At 39.3% G+C, this 14052-nt stretch overlaps 1 protein-coding gene across 1 annotated transcript in view; it reads right to left on the reverse strand.

Annotated features, from left to right (window-relative positions):
- Positions 1 to 14052, reverse strand: part of fhdc1 (FH2 domain containing 1) — a 34557-nt gene that overhangs the window by 5866 nt on the left and 14639 nt on the right. The window contains exons 2-8 of the mRNA XM_037761744.1: positions 9691 to 10512; positions 7348 to 7409; positions 4219 to 4321; positions 3999 to 4084; positions 3182 to 3282; positions 1952 to 2022; positions 671 to 778 (exon numbers count right to left, since the gene is read on the reverse strand). Coding sequence (XP_037617672.1) covers positions 671 to 778; positions 1952 to 2022; positions 3182 to 3282; positions 3999 to 4084; positions 4219 to 4321; positions 7348 to 7409; positions 9691 to 10197 — 1038 coding nt within the window. The 5' untranslated portion in view covers positions 10198 to 10512. The remainder of the gene's footprint in view (positions 1 to 670; positions 779 to 1951; positions 2023 to 3181; positions 3283 to 3998; positions 4085 to 4218; positions 4322 to 7347; positions 7410 to 9690; positions 10513 to 14052) is intronic.

Here is a 14052-nt window from a genome sequence, read left to right on the forward strand (position 1 = left end):
TTGGTTACGTAAGTGCCTGGCCAGCCTCTCTTGGCTCTTTTCTGTTTCCTGTCACCATCTGCTGTCCACCTGCCCTCCTGCTGCCCGTTTACTCAAGCACCACTGCTGTGAAGCATTTATATAATAAAACTAATTCTTTGTGGCTGACAAGTGACTGAAATATGTGTCTCACTTTATTTCACACATTTAACATTCTGCGTGATTTAACTGCAGTAATCAGGATAGACTTTCTCATATGAAATATTAATAGAATGAAAAAGGTGTCTAGTTATCCTAAAGATACCTGAGCAATGTCTCCGAAAGAGTTCCTGTAGTTAAACTTACTATTAGTATGACTATCTCATAGATACGCATTGAGTAAATTAACTTCTTCACATGTGAAAACAGTGACAAATATACATATTAATTGGCTTCAAAAACACAAGTACCATTATATTATTCTTATATATCAGCATATACAGTAGAGGTCTGACTTAATGTAACCCAATAAGTGACCCAGGCAACAATCAGTACCCTGTGAAGTATTCAAGGTCAGTGTGAAGTGTTGACATAGTAATTTTCTAATGCCCCTCTTTGCTGTGTTGCATTGGATAACATAAGATTACATAAGATAGTACAGCTCTTAATGGTGTTGTGTGCATCACATTGTATAAGTGAAGCGTTCACTAACCATGGCGACAAAGTGCAGCAGGTTCATCCCCGGCTTGTTGGCCTTGGTGTCGGCCAATGAGAGGAGGGACGACAGCTTGAAGCCCACGGCGTTGCCGGCGTAGCCGCCCTGAGAACCACAGAGGGAACAATCAAAGATCAAATAGAAACATACCAAGATGGTGAAGGACAAGGCTGCTGATATTCTATATTTTTCTTATTGACAACAAATCCCATAAAAAGACAAAAAGCAACAATGAACTGATCTACTGAAAAGTAAAGCCCCTGTAAAACAACAAATGGTTGATTTTACGCTTTTGTATGAATTAAACAAAAACTATGTATGGGATAATGTACAGCGAGCCATTCATTGTTGTGAAATAAAACCCTACAGGTCTCTCATCGCCCTGAAGGGGTTCATTTAACAGCAATGACCCGCTAGCTGTACATTATACCGCTTATTAAACGGCTACTTAGTTAAGAAATCAATAATTTGACACAAAAACGGTCCTCCAGAGTCCGTCATCAGAACTGCGCCCATAGCAACGGTCTGTTATACATAGCAACGGTCTGTTATAAAGAAATAACGGACCGTAGAACGCCGTGATTGAGAGTATTCAACAAAGCCGTGTAATAATATGTGTTAATTAATGAGCTTTGGGTGCTGGTAGGCTGATATTTTTTACATTTTAACAGAGCCAGGCAACCTGTTTCCTCCTATTTCCAGTCCTTATGCTAAGATAGCTAACTGTCACTGGTTATAGCTTCATATTTAGCATACAGACATGAGACTGGTATCAATCTTCTCCTCTATCAAGAATGCGAATGAGTGTACTTCCTTAAATGTCCAACTATTTCTCTAAATATGAAGCTATGAAACTTATCATAAAGCCTGGTTAAGAAATAGTCCAGTGAGCTCCCTTAAAACCACAAGTTGCTCATTTTACACTTAAATTTTTGTATGAATTAAACAAACAAAATATATTGTGTTAATTAATGAGCTGTAGAGGCTGATTTTTTTAACTTTCGGACGGCAACCAGACTAGCTGTTTCCCCCCCTGTTTCCGGCCTTTATACTAAGCTAAGCGTTTGCACAAAATGTACTTTGTAATTTACTCCCGTTTGAGAAACAATTGCAAAAAACTACAATGCCCAGCTGGTTAAGGAAATTACTTCAGTATCTCAGTAGGAATGAAAAGGCTTGGGGCAGAGTGTATATAGAATAATGCCATCCTAATCCTTTGAACCAGACAGATAGGAAAGTGATGTTAATGTATTAAGTGAACATAACTGACGGACTCACAGCGTTCATGATGTTTCCGGCCTGCAGCACCAGATGCAGAATGGCATGAAGCTCCTCGCAGCTCATCAGCTCTGTAGGACGAGATCAATATAAACTCACTTATAGCAGATCACAGCAGCCCATTACACACTACTTCACTTTCATTTACCACCACACACAACGACCATCTGCAGTAAGAATGACATCCTGCTACTCCAAATTCATGGGAAGATAACTGGAATCTATTTTTTGCATTTTGACCATCTGCCCGTTTAGTACTAACAGAAAGGGTTACTGTTACATACTGTTGAAAGTTTTAATTAAATGGTGTCACAAAAGTTCAACTTAATTAGTCCCATGCGGTGTTTAACTGATGGCTCTGCAATGCAGTGAAAAGGTCACAGTTCTGTAGAAGACGGTTCAAGAAAAATCCAATAAACCTTAGAGCGGCAGGACAGAGTGACTCAGCTAAAATGACACCGGCTCTAATGATGGTTGAGAAATTAAAAGTACTGCTGAGTATTTTTCACAGTTTCTTTGTCAGTTCATAAACACGCAGAATATGTTTGGAGATATGGATACAGGAATGCATGCTCTGTATGTGTGTAAAGGCGTTTCCATAATTCAATTAGTGCATCAATTATTTTTCAAAAAAGCAAAAAACAAATCAAGCGTACATAAAAAACGTTTGCGCAATTGAGAAGGTTTTATCAAATTTTGCTTTTTCCAGGCAGTTTTTCTATTGTGATACTTCAAAATGTGCATAAAAATATGTGAACGGAAACACGGCTTCTGTCCCGAAGTACAGCCTCACAGAGCCACTAGCATTGCTGTCGACGCTTAGTCTTGTTGGTTCACGTTTAGAGTCAATTTTACAGGAAACCTTTAAAAACTATAAAACTTTCTTTTGCTGTTTTTCTGTAGCAGCTCAGCAAGATGATAAAGGTAATACACAGCAACTGTCTACTGAAATTAAACAAAAAATGGTGCCAATTTTTGCAAACTTTTATAATAAATTTTCTAATTTAAATATTGTATCATCTATACATTTTAAAAAAAAAATCAACAGTACAAAGATGACACGGCCTCGTCTTTCCATTCTGTCCCCACATCACCGTATCTCAGGTGACACATTCTTGCTCAGCACCGCTGACAGCTCAAATATCTGGGTCACCTGTCTGAGCGTGTGTGATGTGTGTGTGTGTGTGTGTGTGTGTGTGTGTGAAGGCAGCAGAGCCCGTGTGTTATTACCTTTAGTGGCGACGCGGACGACATCGATCTCGCGGCTCTTTACGGCACAGGAAGGGAAGAACTCTTCGCGGAGGACAATGGCCTCGATCCGAACCTCGAACCTGTCGGAGACGAAGCAGGATGTGAGGATATATAGAAAAGAAGTTGACAGACATCTTTTAAAAAAGGATGGTGGTAAATGGTTAAGGTTCTGCAGAGAAGCCTAAACATTATTTTTCCACCGTTCAAATGTTCAGGATGATGGATGGGGAAACAGGAGGGATTGTTAGTGGAGCATTATCTTATAGGTTAGTCCTAGTGACCCTCACATACTCGTAGCCGGTGAGAAATTACAGGTTGTGAGATTGTGATACACAATTACATCATCTACATTGATAATAACAGTGCAGTGCTGCTTCATTTATTACTCTCTGAAAGTAGTATTTTTTATACCTATCATTGTACTACTTCTCAATTATACCCCTGGTAGTGAATTCTTTAATATGTTATCACCCAGTGTTGTAGCAGAAAGAAGAAAAAAGGAGAAAAAAAACAGACTTTTAGCAGAAGAAAATGTAAATTTTAACACTTTGGAAAGAGATTGCACACGTCAATCTTTCATACTCTGGTACATTACACATTGTCAATTAAAGTTCACTGGCCAAACAAAATAAATACACCACTTCCATATGAACACGTGTGAATGAGTTACAAGTTCGTTGGAAAGTCCCCACAAAATGCAAATCCATCCTCACAAATCCATCTTTCACTGACTGGCAAACACATCTCCCTTTGACGGAAACAACACTATGTACACACACCATTGAAATCAACTCACCGAGGCACCTGGATCAAGAGGAACATAAAGGAATCAACCAGTGTCAGCTTGTCTGGGTCTCCTTTAAACGCCTGAAGTTTCTTTATCTGTTGGGGGAAATAGAGAGAGAGGAAGCTCAGCAGGCTCTATTGTTTTTCGATCGACGTTCACTGTCTTTTATCATCAGGTTCAGTCTTTGATTAAAAAAAACGAAAAGCCACATATAGACATGAACACAGACCTCCTCTAGGTCGGGCAGGAGCTTCAGCAGATCTCGGAGCAGCTCTGCTCCATAAATCTTTCCCTCTCCTCGTCGTATGTCTTCAACAATGGAGCTGTTGGACCTGAAACACAAACCGTTTATTTAAATTTAACTCTATGATAAATAGCACAGGTGCTCTCTGTGTTAACAACGGCACAGAGTCAGACGTCCCTGTTAGGAAAAACTAACCAAAAATACTGACAATGACAATATTTTTCTGTTCAAGTGAGCATTTCATTGCTCCTTTTTACACATGATATTCACAGTTCAATAACAGACTGTATACAGTATAAGAAGTGGACGTAGTCACCATGACATCAACCATTGGTTTGTTGACTACTGTTTTGAAGCCTCGAGTTCAACATTTTGGCCATCGCCATCTTGGTTTTTTGCAACCAGAAAGTAAAACTGAATGCTGAATAAGACATTTTTAGGTGACCAACAAGGTTATAATTAACTATCATGATCTGAAAACACACTGTGAAAGGGTTAAAGTTCTACGACGAAAACACAGACAACTCCCAGACCGGACAACGCCATGGTAGTGACCTGTCAATTACAAGGTAGCCACGCCCTAAAGCATCCCCTGCTTTATCGTCTATTTGACTCTAAATGGGACCATAATTTACTAAATGAACATCATGCTGTATTGAAGAAGACTTGAAACTAGTGATTGAGACCATAAACTCATGTTTACAAAGTCATCTATGACACACCCACGTCTGTAGTGCTGCAGCACAATTCCCAATTACATCACTGCTATGAAAGAAGACTACAGTATAGGGAAACCTTCACGGACAATATCCAGTAAGCTGACACTTCACAATATGATGCAACCCAATACAGCAGCTCTGTAATAGATATCATCTTTATGAGGCTTATTATAATATACAACCTTTGTTGAAGCTGAATCAGATACATGTTTATTCAAAACTTGAGGCCACAGCTTGATTGCTATATTGGATCAACGATAATGGTCGTTGTAACAGTATTTTTGGACACTATAGAGCAAAACCGGTACAGCATGAAAACTGTTTTGTTACTACATATGAGTTTCTTGCTGTGTGTTATTTTTTAGTTTAATTTTATGGATTGCTGCATGATTAACTCGGTACTTTGAAATTATTTGTAAACCCATGTAAGAGAGGATAGATGATCATATATAGGACAGAAGGTAAATACATGTTAGAGCTGAAAATAACCACTATCTGTGAAGAGGTCAGTCCTGACTGAGCTCAGTATGGCTGACAGTCAAATGTCATTAAAATACAGTGGGGAGCCATGCAAATACATCGTCATGCAAAAAAGACACCTAACACACTTTTTGAACTCTGCTTCAGACAACTCACAGAACTCAAAGCTGAGTCCGGTCGAACACATCATAAGATATCCCCGAACCAATTAATTGAGATCTCAGAAAGCCTATTAGAATAACTTGCACAGATTTATACCCTAATCCCTCTCAGTTATAAAGGTTTTAATTAATGGATTTTCTCCTCATTCAGGCACTAAAACAGAACGAAACTGTTTTAGGATACGATCAGTGTTTGGTCTCATATCTCCGGGACAGCACTGTGAACAGCTAAAATACACTATAATCAAATGCGGTACATGATGTAGGATAACAAACATGAATTTATCAGTCTTATTCCCTCTGGAGTCTCAGATTATCTTGGGATCAGTAAGAAAGAAAACTGGGTGATAAAGAAACAAAAGGTTTTTTCACTGCTCTCCTCATAACGGCCAAATATCTCTCAAAAAGTGCCAAATTGTATATAATTCACCCTCCTTCCTCCTGGACACTCTGGACTCCTCATTCTTCACTGTTGTGGCCTCATAATCTGGATTTAAATGCTGTAACATCTGTAAAACTATTACACAACCACAAAGAGTTTCATTATATTCTCCCACAGAATGAGTTTCATGAGTATACTGTATCTGCAGACAGGAGAGAAATTAAACTGATTTTAGTGAAAGTGTGCTCCAGCCGGTGGCCGGTGCTTCGTTTTGGCTCAACAGCTAAACAGTACACTACAAGATGTTTCTGAAAACATTTGAGGAGAGAAATAGGCATTGCAGTAACAGAATATTGATAATATTTGATCAGCGCTGCCTAGTTTGACCGTTTGATCAGAGTTTGTGAGTGATTGACAGCTGCTCAGAGATGGCAGGCTCCAGCTCGGCTCTGATTGGTTGTTTTCCTTCGGACACGGTGGAATATTGCAGACGCCATTAGGAGCACCGGAGGACACCGGAGGAACCTGATATTTTTTCACAGATTATCTATCTCATGTACTACTGACAGGATATAATGACCATTTGAACAAATATGACAAAAAGTTATTCTTTTTGAAGTTACCAACTGTAGCTTTAGGAGTGTTTTTGTGGAGTTTTCCTTATCCAAAGCGACGATCGAAGGACAGAGGGTGTTGTATGCTGCACAGGTTGTAAAGCCCCTTGAGGCACATTTGTGATTTGTGATATTCGGCTATATAAACTGAACTGAATTGTGGCACATCCCGACAAAATTATCAGGTATACTCACTTTTATAACGACATTTCATTGCTCTGATCTTCACCAGGTACAATTCATTCATGAATATAATGATCGACAGAGTGTGCTGGATGTTTTCGTTTTCTCACAGTCAGAGTTTATGATCCGACACACCTGTCTAGAAGACTTGTGGAGTGCTATTTCCCACCATCGATCTGTCAACTCTCCATAACAGCAAAAGTAATCTCATCATATTTGCTCCTCAGATCAGCACAACCCAGCAACTGTACCTTCACTACTTTTTCTGTCTGTATGACGTGTCTGCTGTGTGCTACGGTCATCAACTGACATTCAGGAAACGACACAAAGCAAAACGAAGCGGTCTTTAGAAAGCACTCTCCACAACCATCATAAAAACACTGATTGAGGGAATAACAAGTCTTATTAGACTCCAGAGACCTTGAGAATCTATAACAAGGAGCATCAAACTAAGACATCTCATGTTTCATGTTTGTCCTTTAACTTGTTGTCACCCATCTGTACATTAGTACTACTCCACTGAGCTTCATGGGAGCAGCTCTTCCCTCAGCTAGTGAAGCAGGAGGAAGACTTACTTCTTGAACTGTTTCAGGAAAATGCCCACGTTCATCCCTCTCTTGGAGTCAAGGATGCTGATCTGAAAACAAATGAAATAAGCGACACATGAATGTGCTGTAGTTTGGGTTAAACACAGAATAAAACACACATATATGTACCCACACCCCTCCCTTCTTCCAACCACTCCTGATTGTTGTTGCTTGTGCGGTACAGTACATCCCCTCCACCACCCATAGTCACCCTATGGGACAGTGAAATTCCACCGGGCCACATGTGGTTCACACCTCCTTCATTAACAATGCCCTGTATTGCTGTCCTTCAATAGGTGACTTTACGGTACGTACATTGTTAAAAAGGCTCCCTTACAAGACCTCATTAGAGCTTTTAAATAGCAACTTAACACTTTCTGTGGTTTGAATGAAAGATGACGAGTACAGGTGAGGTGCAGGAAGACAAGTAAAGAAACCATTTAAATTAAATTTACTTCAGCATACCCAGAGATGTACTGGATGTAATATAGTGCTGCAATGATTAGTTGATTGACAGAAAATTAATCAGCAACAATACCGATAAACTATGGAGGACGGAAACTACCAAAAGCAAAAATAAATGAATAAATAAATGACTCAATAAATAAATAAATATATCATTAAATGTAATTAATTGATAAAATGTGACATAAATTGATATTTCTGTTTTGATTTGCTTCTTTATTTATTTACCTTTGTATTAATTCCCTCATTTATTTACTCTTCTGTTTAATTTTCCCTTTATTTATATCAATTTTTAAATAATTAATTAGTCGTTTGCATTTTTTTTAATTTATTTTGCTTTATTCATTTAATATTTACTTTATATGCATTTTATTTTTATTTATTTATTTATGCATTTGATTTATTTCAGCACCATTTTCCCTTTGCATTTCACCCCTTTATTTCCCCAAACTTGTTTATTTCTGTATTCTTTACTTTATACATTTCTGCGTCATTATGCAAATGAGGGGCGCAGGACATCTCTGCAGCACGACAATATATAATCTAAAATTATATTTTGACACATATTTCGCCTTTAACAAATATTGCACCTACTGTGATTTGAAAGAGCGCAGTAGACCATATTGCAAATTCGATACATTTTGATTCATTGTTCAGCCGTAATGAATACATATGTTATAACGTTGTGACCATCACAATAACATAAAGTTTGGGACAATATATTTCATATATATTATATAATACACAATGACTATAGCAACTAGAGATATAGTATGCTTCTGTGTGCACAAACGGCTCCCAGAGGAGTGTTTAGTAACAAACTGCTCACTTTGACCAGCTGCAGTCGGTTCATTTAGGGGACACAGCGGCGAGTTATTCTGTGACATGAGTAGTTCCTTCACCTCACGCAGGTATTACTTTACAGCTCACGTTACTTTTCAGGATTTCATTATGATGCAAGCATGCTTTTGTTCTGTTCATGAACATAAATCGTTTCTTACACTCAAAGAAAAGCTGTAACTGAGCACTGTTACCTAACGTGTCCCTGCAGGGATATCTTAATACGGTGGGAGCTGTGCTTAAGCATTGCATGGTAATGAATCTGGGATTTTCTGATCCTGTCAGTGGTTCAGTACCCAAGGTAAACGGCACGTCTTGCACATGTTTGCAAAAACATTGGCCATGGACGTAAGAGTTTGTAGGCATCAGCACTCCATATTTCCTCTAATCAAGCTTGTGGATTTTCTGAATCTGAGATTTGTTACGACAGCATCAGAGAATCCAACAGAATCACAATTATTAGTATTTTCAATTACAAATCTTGGAGCATTTCAGTTGGTAGACCTTCATCAGGTAAGATTCAGTCCTGAATCTTGACTCTGACTGACAGATTTCTGGTCTCTTCTCAGTTTACAAAGTTTTCTTAACGTTTTGTTTTTAAATAATAAGAAAAATGTATTCCCTAAATCTATAAAACACTTTCCTCAGGTTCAGCAAGTAAAGAGCTGTGAAAACAACAGCTCACAACTCAAATAAGGGCCCTTTTGAATGTCATAATCTTATCTGATAATCTTATTGGTCTAAAGTAAATCCAGGGAATTATTTCCCAGACGTGGAGCACTTTAATTTTAAGAGGATTGACGTATAATCACTGTGTCAGCACTCTAAACTCCACCATCACCTGTCTTCTTTGTTAACTGTTAAAGGGCATGTGAGTAGCATTTCACTTGGCGCTTCACATTACCACAGTCTTGGAAAGGGAGGAGTAAGCAGAGGGGTACTCCACCAGATGCCACCAAATCCTACACACTGTAGCTTTAAGACAAATGTTCCAGTGCTGCTGGTGTCAGTATTTCAACTGCTCACCTCATCCTTGCTGCTCTCCTTGAAGGAGCGAGACCTGGACACACGAGTTGAGCTTCCAGCGGCCGGCATCGCCCCGCGTATGCCTGTCATCGCCTCCTCCTGCTGCCCGAACAGCTCCTCAACAGAGCGAACATCGATCTGGTACTGCTGCTGCCGCACAGCCATAGTCCAGATGTTGGGCTTCCCGCGCACCTTCTCCTCCGGTATCGGCTTCCAGAAGAAGCTGCGGACACGGCGCTTCTTCCGCCCGTTGTGGTTGGTGGACGTGGTCGCCGGGGGTGGAGGGGGCGGGGGTGCCCCCGGAGGTGGGGGCGGCAGGGGAGGAGGTGGGGGAGCTTCACGCTTAGAGGTGTCGGGTGCATCACTGAGGGACTGTAGGGTGGGGCGAGTGTGTCCAGACATAGAGGACAGGTCAGAGGTGGTGACGGAGGAAGTGGTACAGCTGCTTCCCTCGCTGCTGCAGCTCTCTGGCTCATTGGTTGTGGATGGACAACTCATAACAAGCATTACAGGGATGAGCAGTCAGCATATGAGCTCTATGCTGAGAGACTAGAGAACTAGTAGTTCCTCTTTTTCAAAATTAATTCCAAATGATTTTGTTTTAGGCGCGTCAATTCTCTGTGACGAACATCAAAATGCTGCAGCGTACGTCCCCTCGCTGCTGGAAGGAGGTAGGTGTCCCTTCATCTGGTCACAATGAAGGGAGCACGTCCTTTGATTCTGTCCATCTCCATCACTCAGTTGGTCATCCATCGCGCCGAGCAGAGCCTTTGAAGGTTACCTCCCAGGGGGAGAGGGCGGGCGGCGGCGATGGCCATGGAGCTACGAGAGAAACAAAAACAACATAGGACAGGATTATACAGAGGTAGTCATGCGTGTTGTCAGGGACAATCTGACATTAGGGGAAATTAAGGGGTGCGACAGATCAAAAGGGAAGGGGTACCCAGTCAAATGAGGGAAATGGCAAATCCTATTTTTTTCTATGTTTGAAGGGCTTTGAAGTCGGGCTCTGGGGTGTGTAATGTTCAGAGACATTACACCCACAGCTTAGCTTCTCTTACACAGTTTGGTATCATTTTCTTTCTTAAGCAGTTCTCATGTAGCGGGCCACTAAGAAAGTGGTCGGGGTGGGATTCACCAGAGGCCCCACGATACGATATGATCACAATACTTAAGTCACGATACGATGTTATTGAGATTTCAAATATTTTGCGATATGCTGAGTATTGTGATTTATTACCTTATTTCAACTGCAGTTTAGCAACATGATCTGTTTTATCTAATAAGATAAATTTTTCACTCTGTTCATCTCACTACAATAATTTTTATTGCAGCAAAATGGGATTGTCAGTCAAGCAGACAGACTGAATACTAGCGATGCACCGATTTATCAGCCGAACGTTGGTATCGGCCGATCTTTGCCTTGTTGACTGCCATCGGCCTATCGTAAATAGGATGACTTTTGCCGATGGCAGTGGCCGATGTTTATATGTTGTGCCGCATCAATTTTGTGCCAGCTAAATGTTATATTAGTTCTTATTATAAATTAAAAAACAAATATTTTTTATGTGAAAGAAGGTTATAGTAAAGGTTGTTTCATAAATTTGTATGATTGAATTTGTGCTCATTCAAATGACTTTGAATGAATGAATGAATGACTTTGAAACAGCTCAGTTATTTCTTTTATAATGTAGATGTCGCTGGCACAAAAAAGGAATAAATAACAGCAACAACAAAAACGGTTTGGCTATTGGCTATCGGACAAATTGTTATTTTAAACATCAGTATCGTATCAGTCCAGAATGTAACAATCAGTGCAGCCCTACTGAACACTGTCATAAAAACATAAATTTTGCATCAAGTACCTCAAACTGTTTGTATTACAGTCGACATATAGTCCAACTTAACTGAATGCAAAGTTGAGTGGACTGGACTACTGTACCATTTCTGATTTCTCTCTCTGATGACCTCAGAGACTTTGTTTTGACTATCTTCCTGCCAATCCCACTGACTTAACCCATGACCACACCAGAGAAAACATTACCAAAAGGTTTAATTTGTATTTGCGATATTAATAGTTTATATAATAATAGATCGATACTTGGCGTCCGTGTATTGCTACAATACTGTCACGCAAAATATCACAATACTATGCTGTATCATACTGTATTTTCGTGCTGTATTTTTCCCTCACTCCTAGATAATGGTCTGTTCAATTAAGTGTTAATTTAATTAATTCCATTCATGTTATTCCTTGCAGAGGCAGAAGAAGTATAAACAAGTAAAACACAACAATAACTAAAACACAACAAGACAGATTTCCTGATTTAAATCAGAGGAACAGATACTGGTGGCCAATCAGCGTCCAGGACTGACTGTAGTTTTATGGAAAACAACCGGCGGCGGTCTCTGATATACTCAGATCAACATCATCTGTTGCCATAGCGAAGAGCCTGTCGCATAGCAACACCATTAAAAAAACAGCACAGTGCAGAAAAAAGTTGAAATTGGGTAAATTTTGTCAGATTGCTTTGCAAGGTCACCCTGGAAAAGAATGTAAAACCAAATGCAACCGAAGCAACTGAAGAAGACATTTATGTCATGATGATACCAGGCCCACAAACGGCACATTTAGCATCTACCTTAATCACTACTTTAAAAGGAAGACAAACACCTGCACCTCAGTGAGATGCACTGTGAATGGGGGCGGCAGGTGGAGAAGGGCCCGAATCAAGGAGCCTGAACCAACAGAGGTTGATTGACAGAAAGATAATTGCCAACTTTTTTGATTATTGATTCATTGTTTGTAACTCCCCTGGTTCCAGATTCTCATTTGTGAGTATTTGCTGCTTTCTTTGTCTTATAGGAGAGTAAACTGAATATCTTTGGATTTTGGAAGACAAAATAATAAATATGATGACATCATCTTAGGCGTTAAGAAGTGTTGGGCATTTTTCACTTTCTGACATTTTATCGACTAAACGATTCATCTAGAACATAATGGGCAGATTAATCAATAATGACAGTACTTAAATCATAATAAAATTATATTAAAACTAAAATTCATTTAAAATTGGCACCACTAATTTAACTAAAAATATATTAAATTACACATAAAAGAAAACAAAATGAGTGCAAACACACCTTAACATGAAATTGAGTTTTGCTCCCTCGTTATATATTATACATACAGTATATCAGTATAAAGTGGTGGTTACTGGCTAACTCGTACTGGTTGCTGTGGGCAACACAGTGAGAATTTGCTTCCATTGCATGCTGACAGATACCGGACTTGCGAGGCCATTACTGATATCAATAGTTCAGGGCAGCAAATCATTTTATTTTCAATTCAATGTTAATTGATTAATTACTTGGTCTATAATAAAGTAAATATCAGTAAAGTATATTTACATTAATGTAAGAGCAGAAACCATCAACTTGAACCATCAAGTTTCTTCTGCTTGTAAAGTGACTTAAACGATTATTTGATTATTTAAAAAGTTGCAGTGAATTTTCATTTGATCGACTAATTAATCAATCTTTGCAGCTCGACGGTATTTGAGCTTTTAAATTAAGGTTATTAATATAAGCCGAGCCAGTGAGCCACTTTTTTTAACATCAACACCTATCATAAAAAACAACTATTATATCTGTCTTGTTGATTTATCCGTGTAGCTGTAGGCATATACCTGTTGGGAAATACAGCTGTGTAGAGCCATGAGCTTCTTGGAATATCTAGTGGTTTCACTTATATAACTCTTAAACACTTTTAGAAGATTAAACCTCTAAAATTTGAGTCATGGTCAATCTTTTCTATACTACTTTACAGTCTTTCAAAAACACCAGAGGATAATTTATTCAACACGTAAGTGGTTACTGATAATGTCGTAAATGAGTACGGGAAAACCCAACCAGTCTTCAACCTCACATACAGAAGGGGGAGGAAGTACTTCCCTCCCCCCCTCTCTCTTTGTTAAACCAGCGGTTACTCTGTAGCCCTCAGTTGGAGGGAAACTGGTTGTGTTTCAGGACGACACATCACTCACTGCCACAGTTGACATGGCTACAGCGACCTGATACTCTTCTTGGTCCCAAACAAAGAAATGAAAGGTGCTTCTGACAAAAAAAACAGGAGATAAATCAGAGGCGTGGTGGATGGAGGCGATAATTACACCTTAAAAGCACCTTAACAGAAAGAATTTGGAAATTTTCTATCTGTGGGATGCTTTCAGATAAAAACAATAATAAATACTTATCAAACGCTGCATACTTGGCCACTTTCTGGTGATTTCTAGAATTATCTCTCTGCCTCTTATACACCTTAGTAACACCTCCCATTAGTTGGCAGCCTTTTCCACCTGA

Source organism: Sebastes umbrosus, chromosome 3, assembly GCF_015220745.1.
Source record: "Sebastes umbrosus isolate fSebUmb1 chromosome 3, fSebUmb1.pri, whole genome shotgun sequence".
NCBI classification, from domain to species: Eukaryota; Metazoa; Chordata; class Actinopteri; order Perciformes; family Sebastidae; genus Sebastes; species Sebastes umbrosus.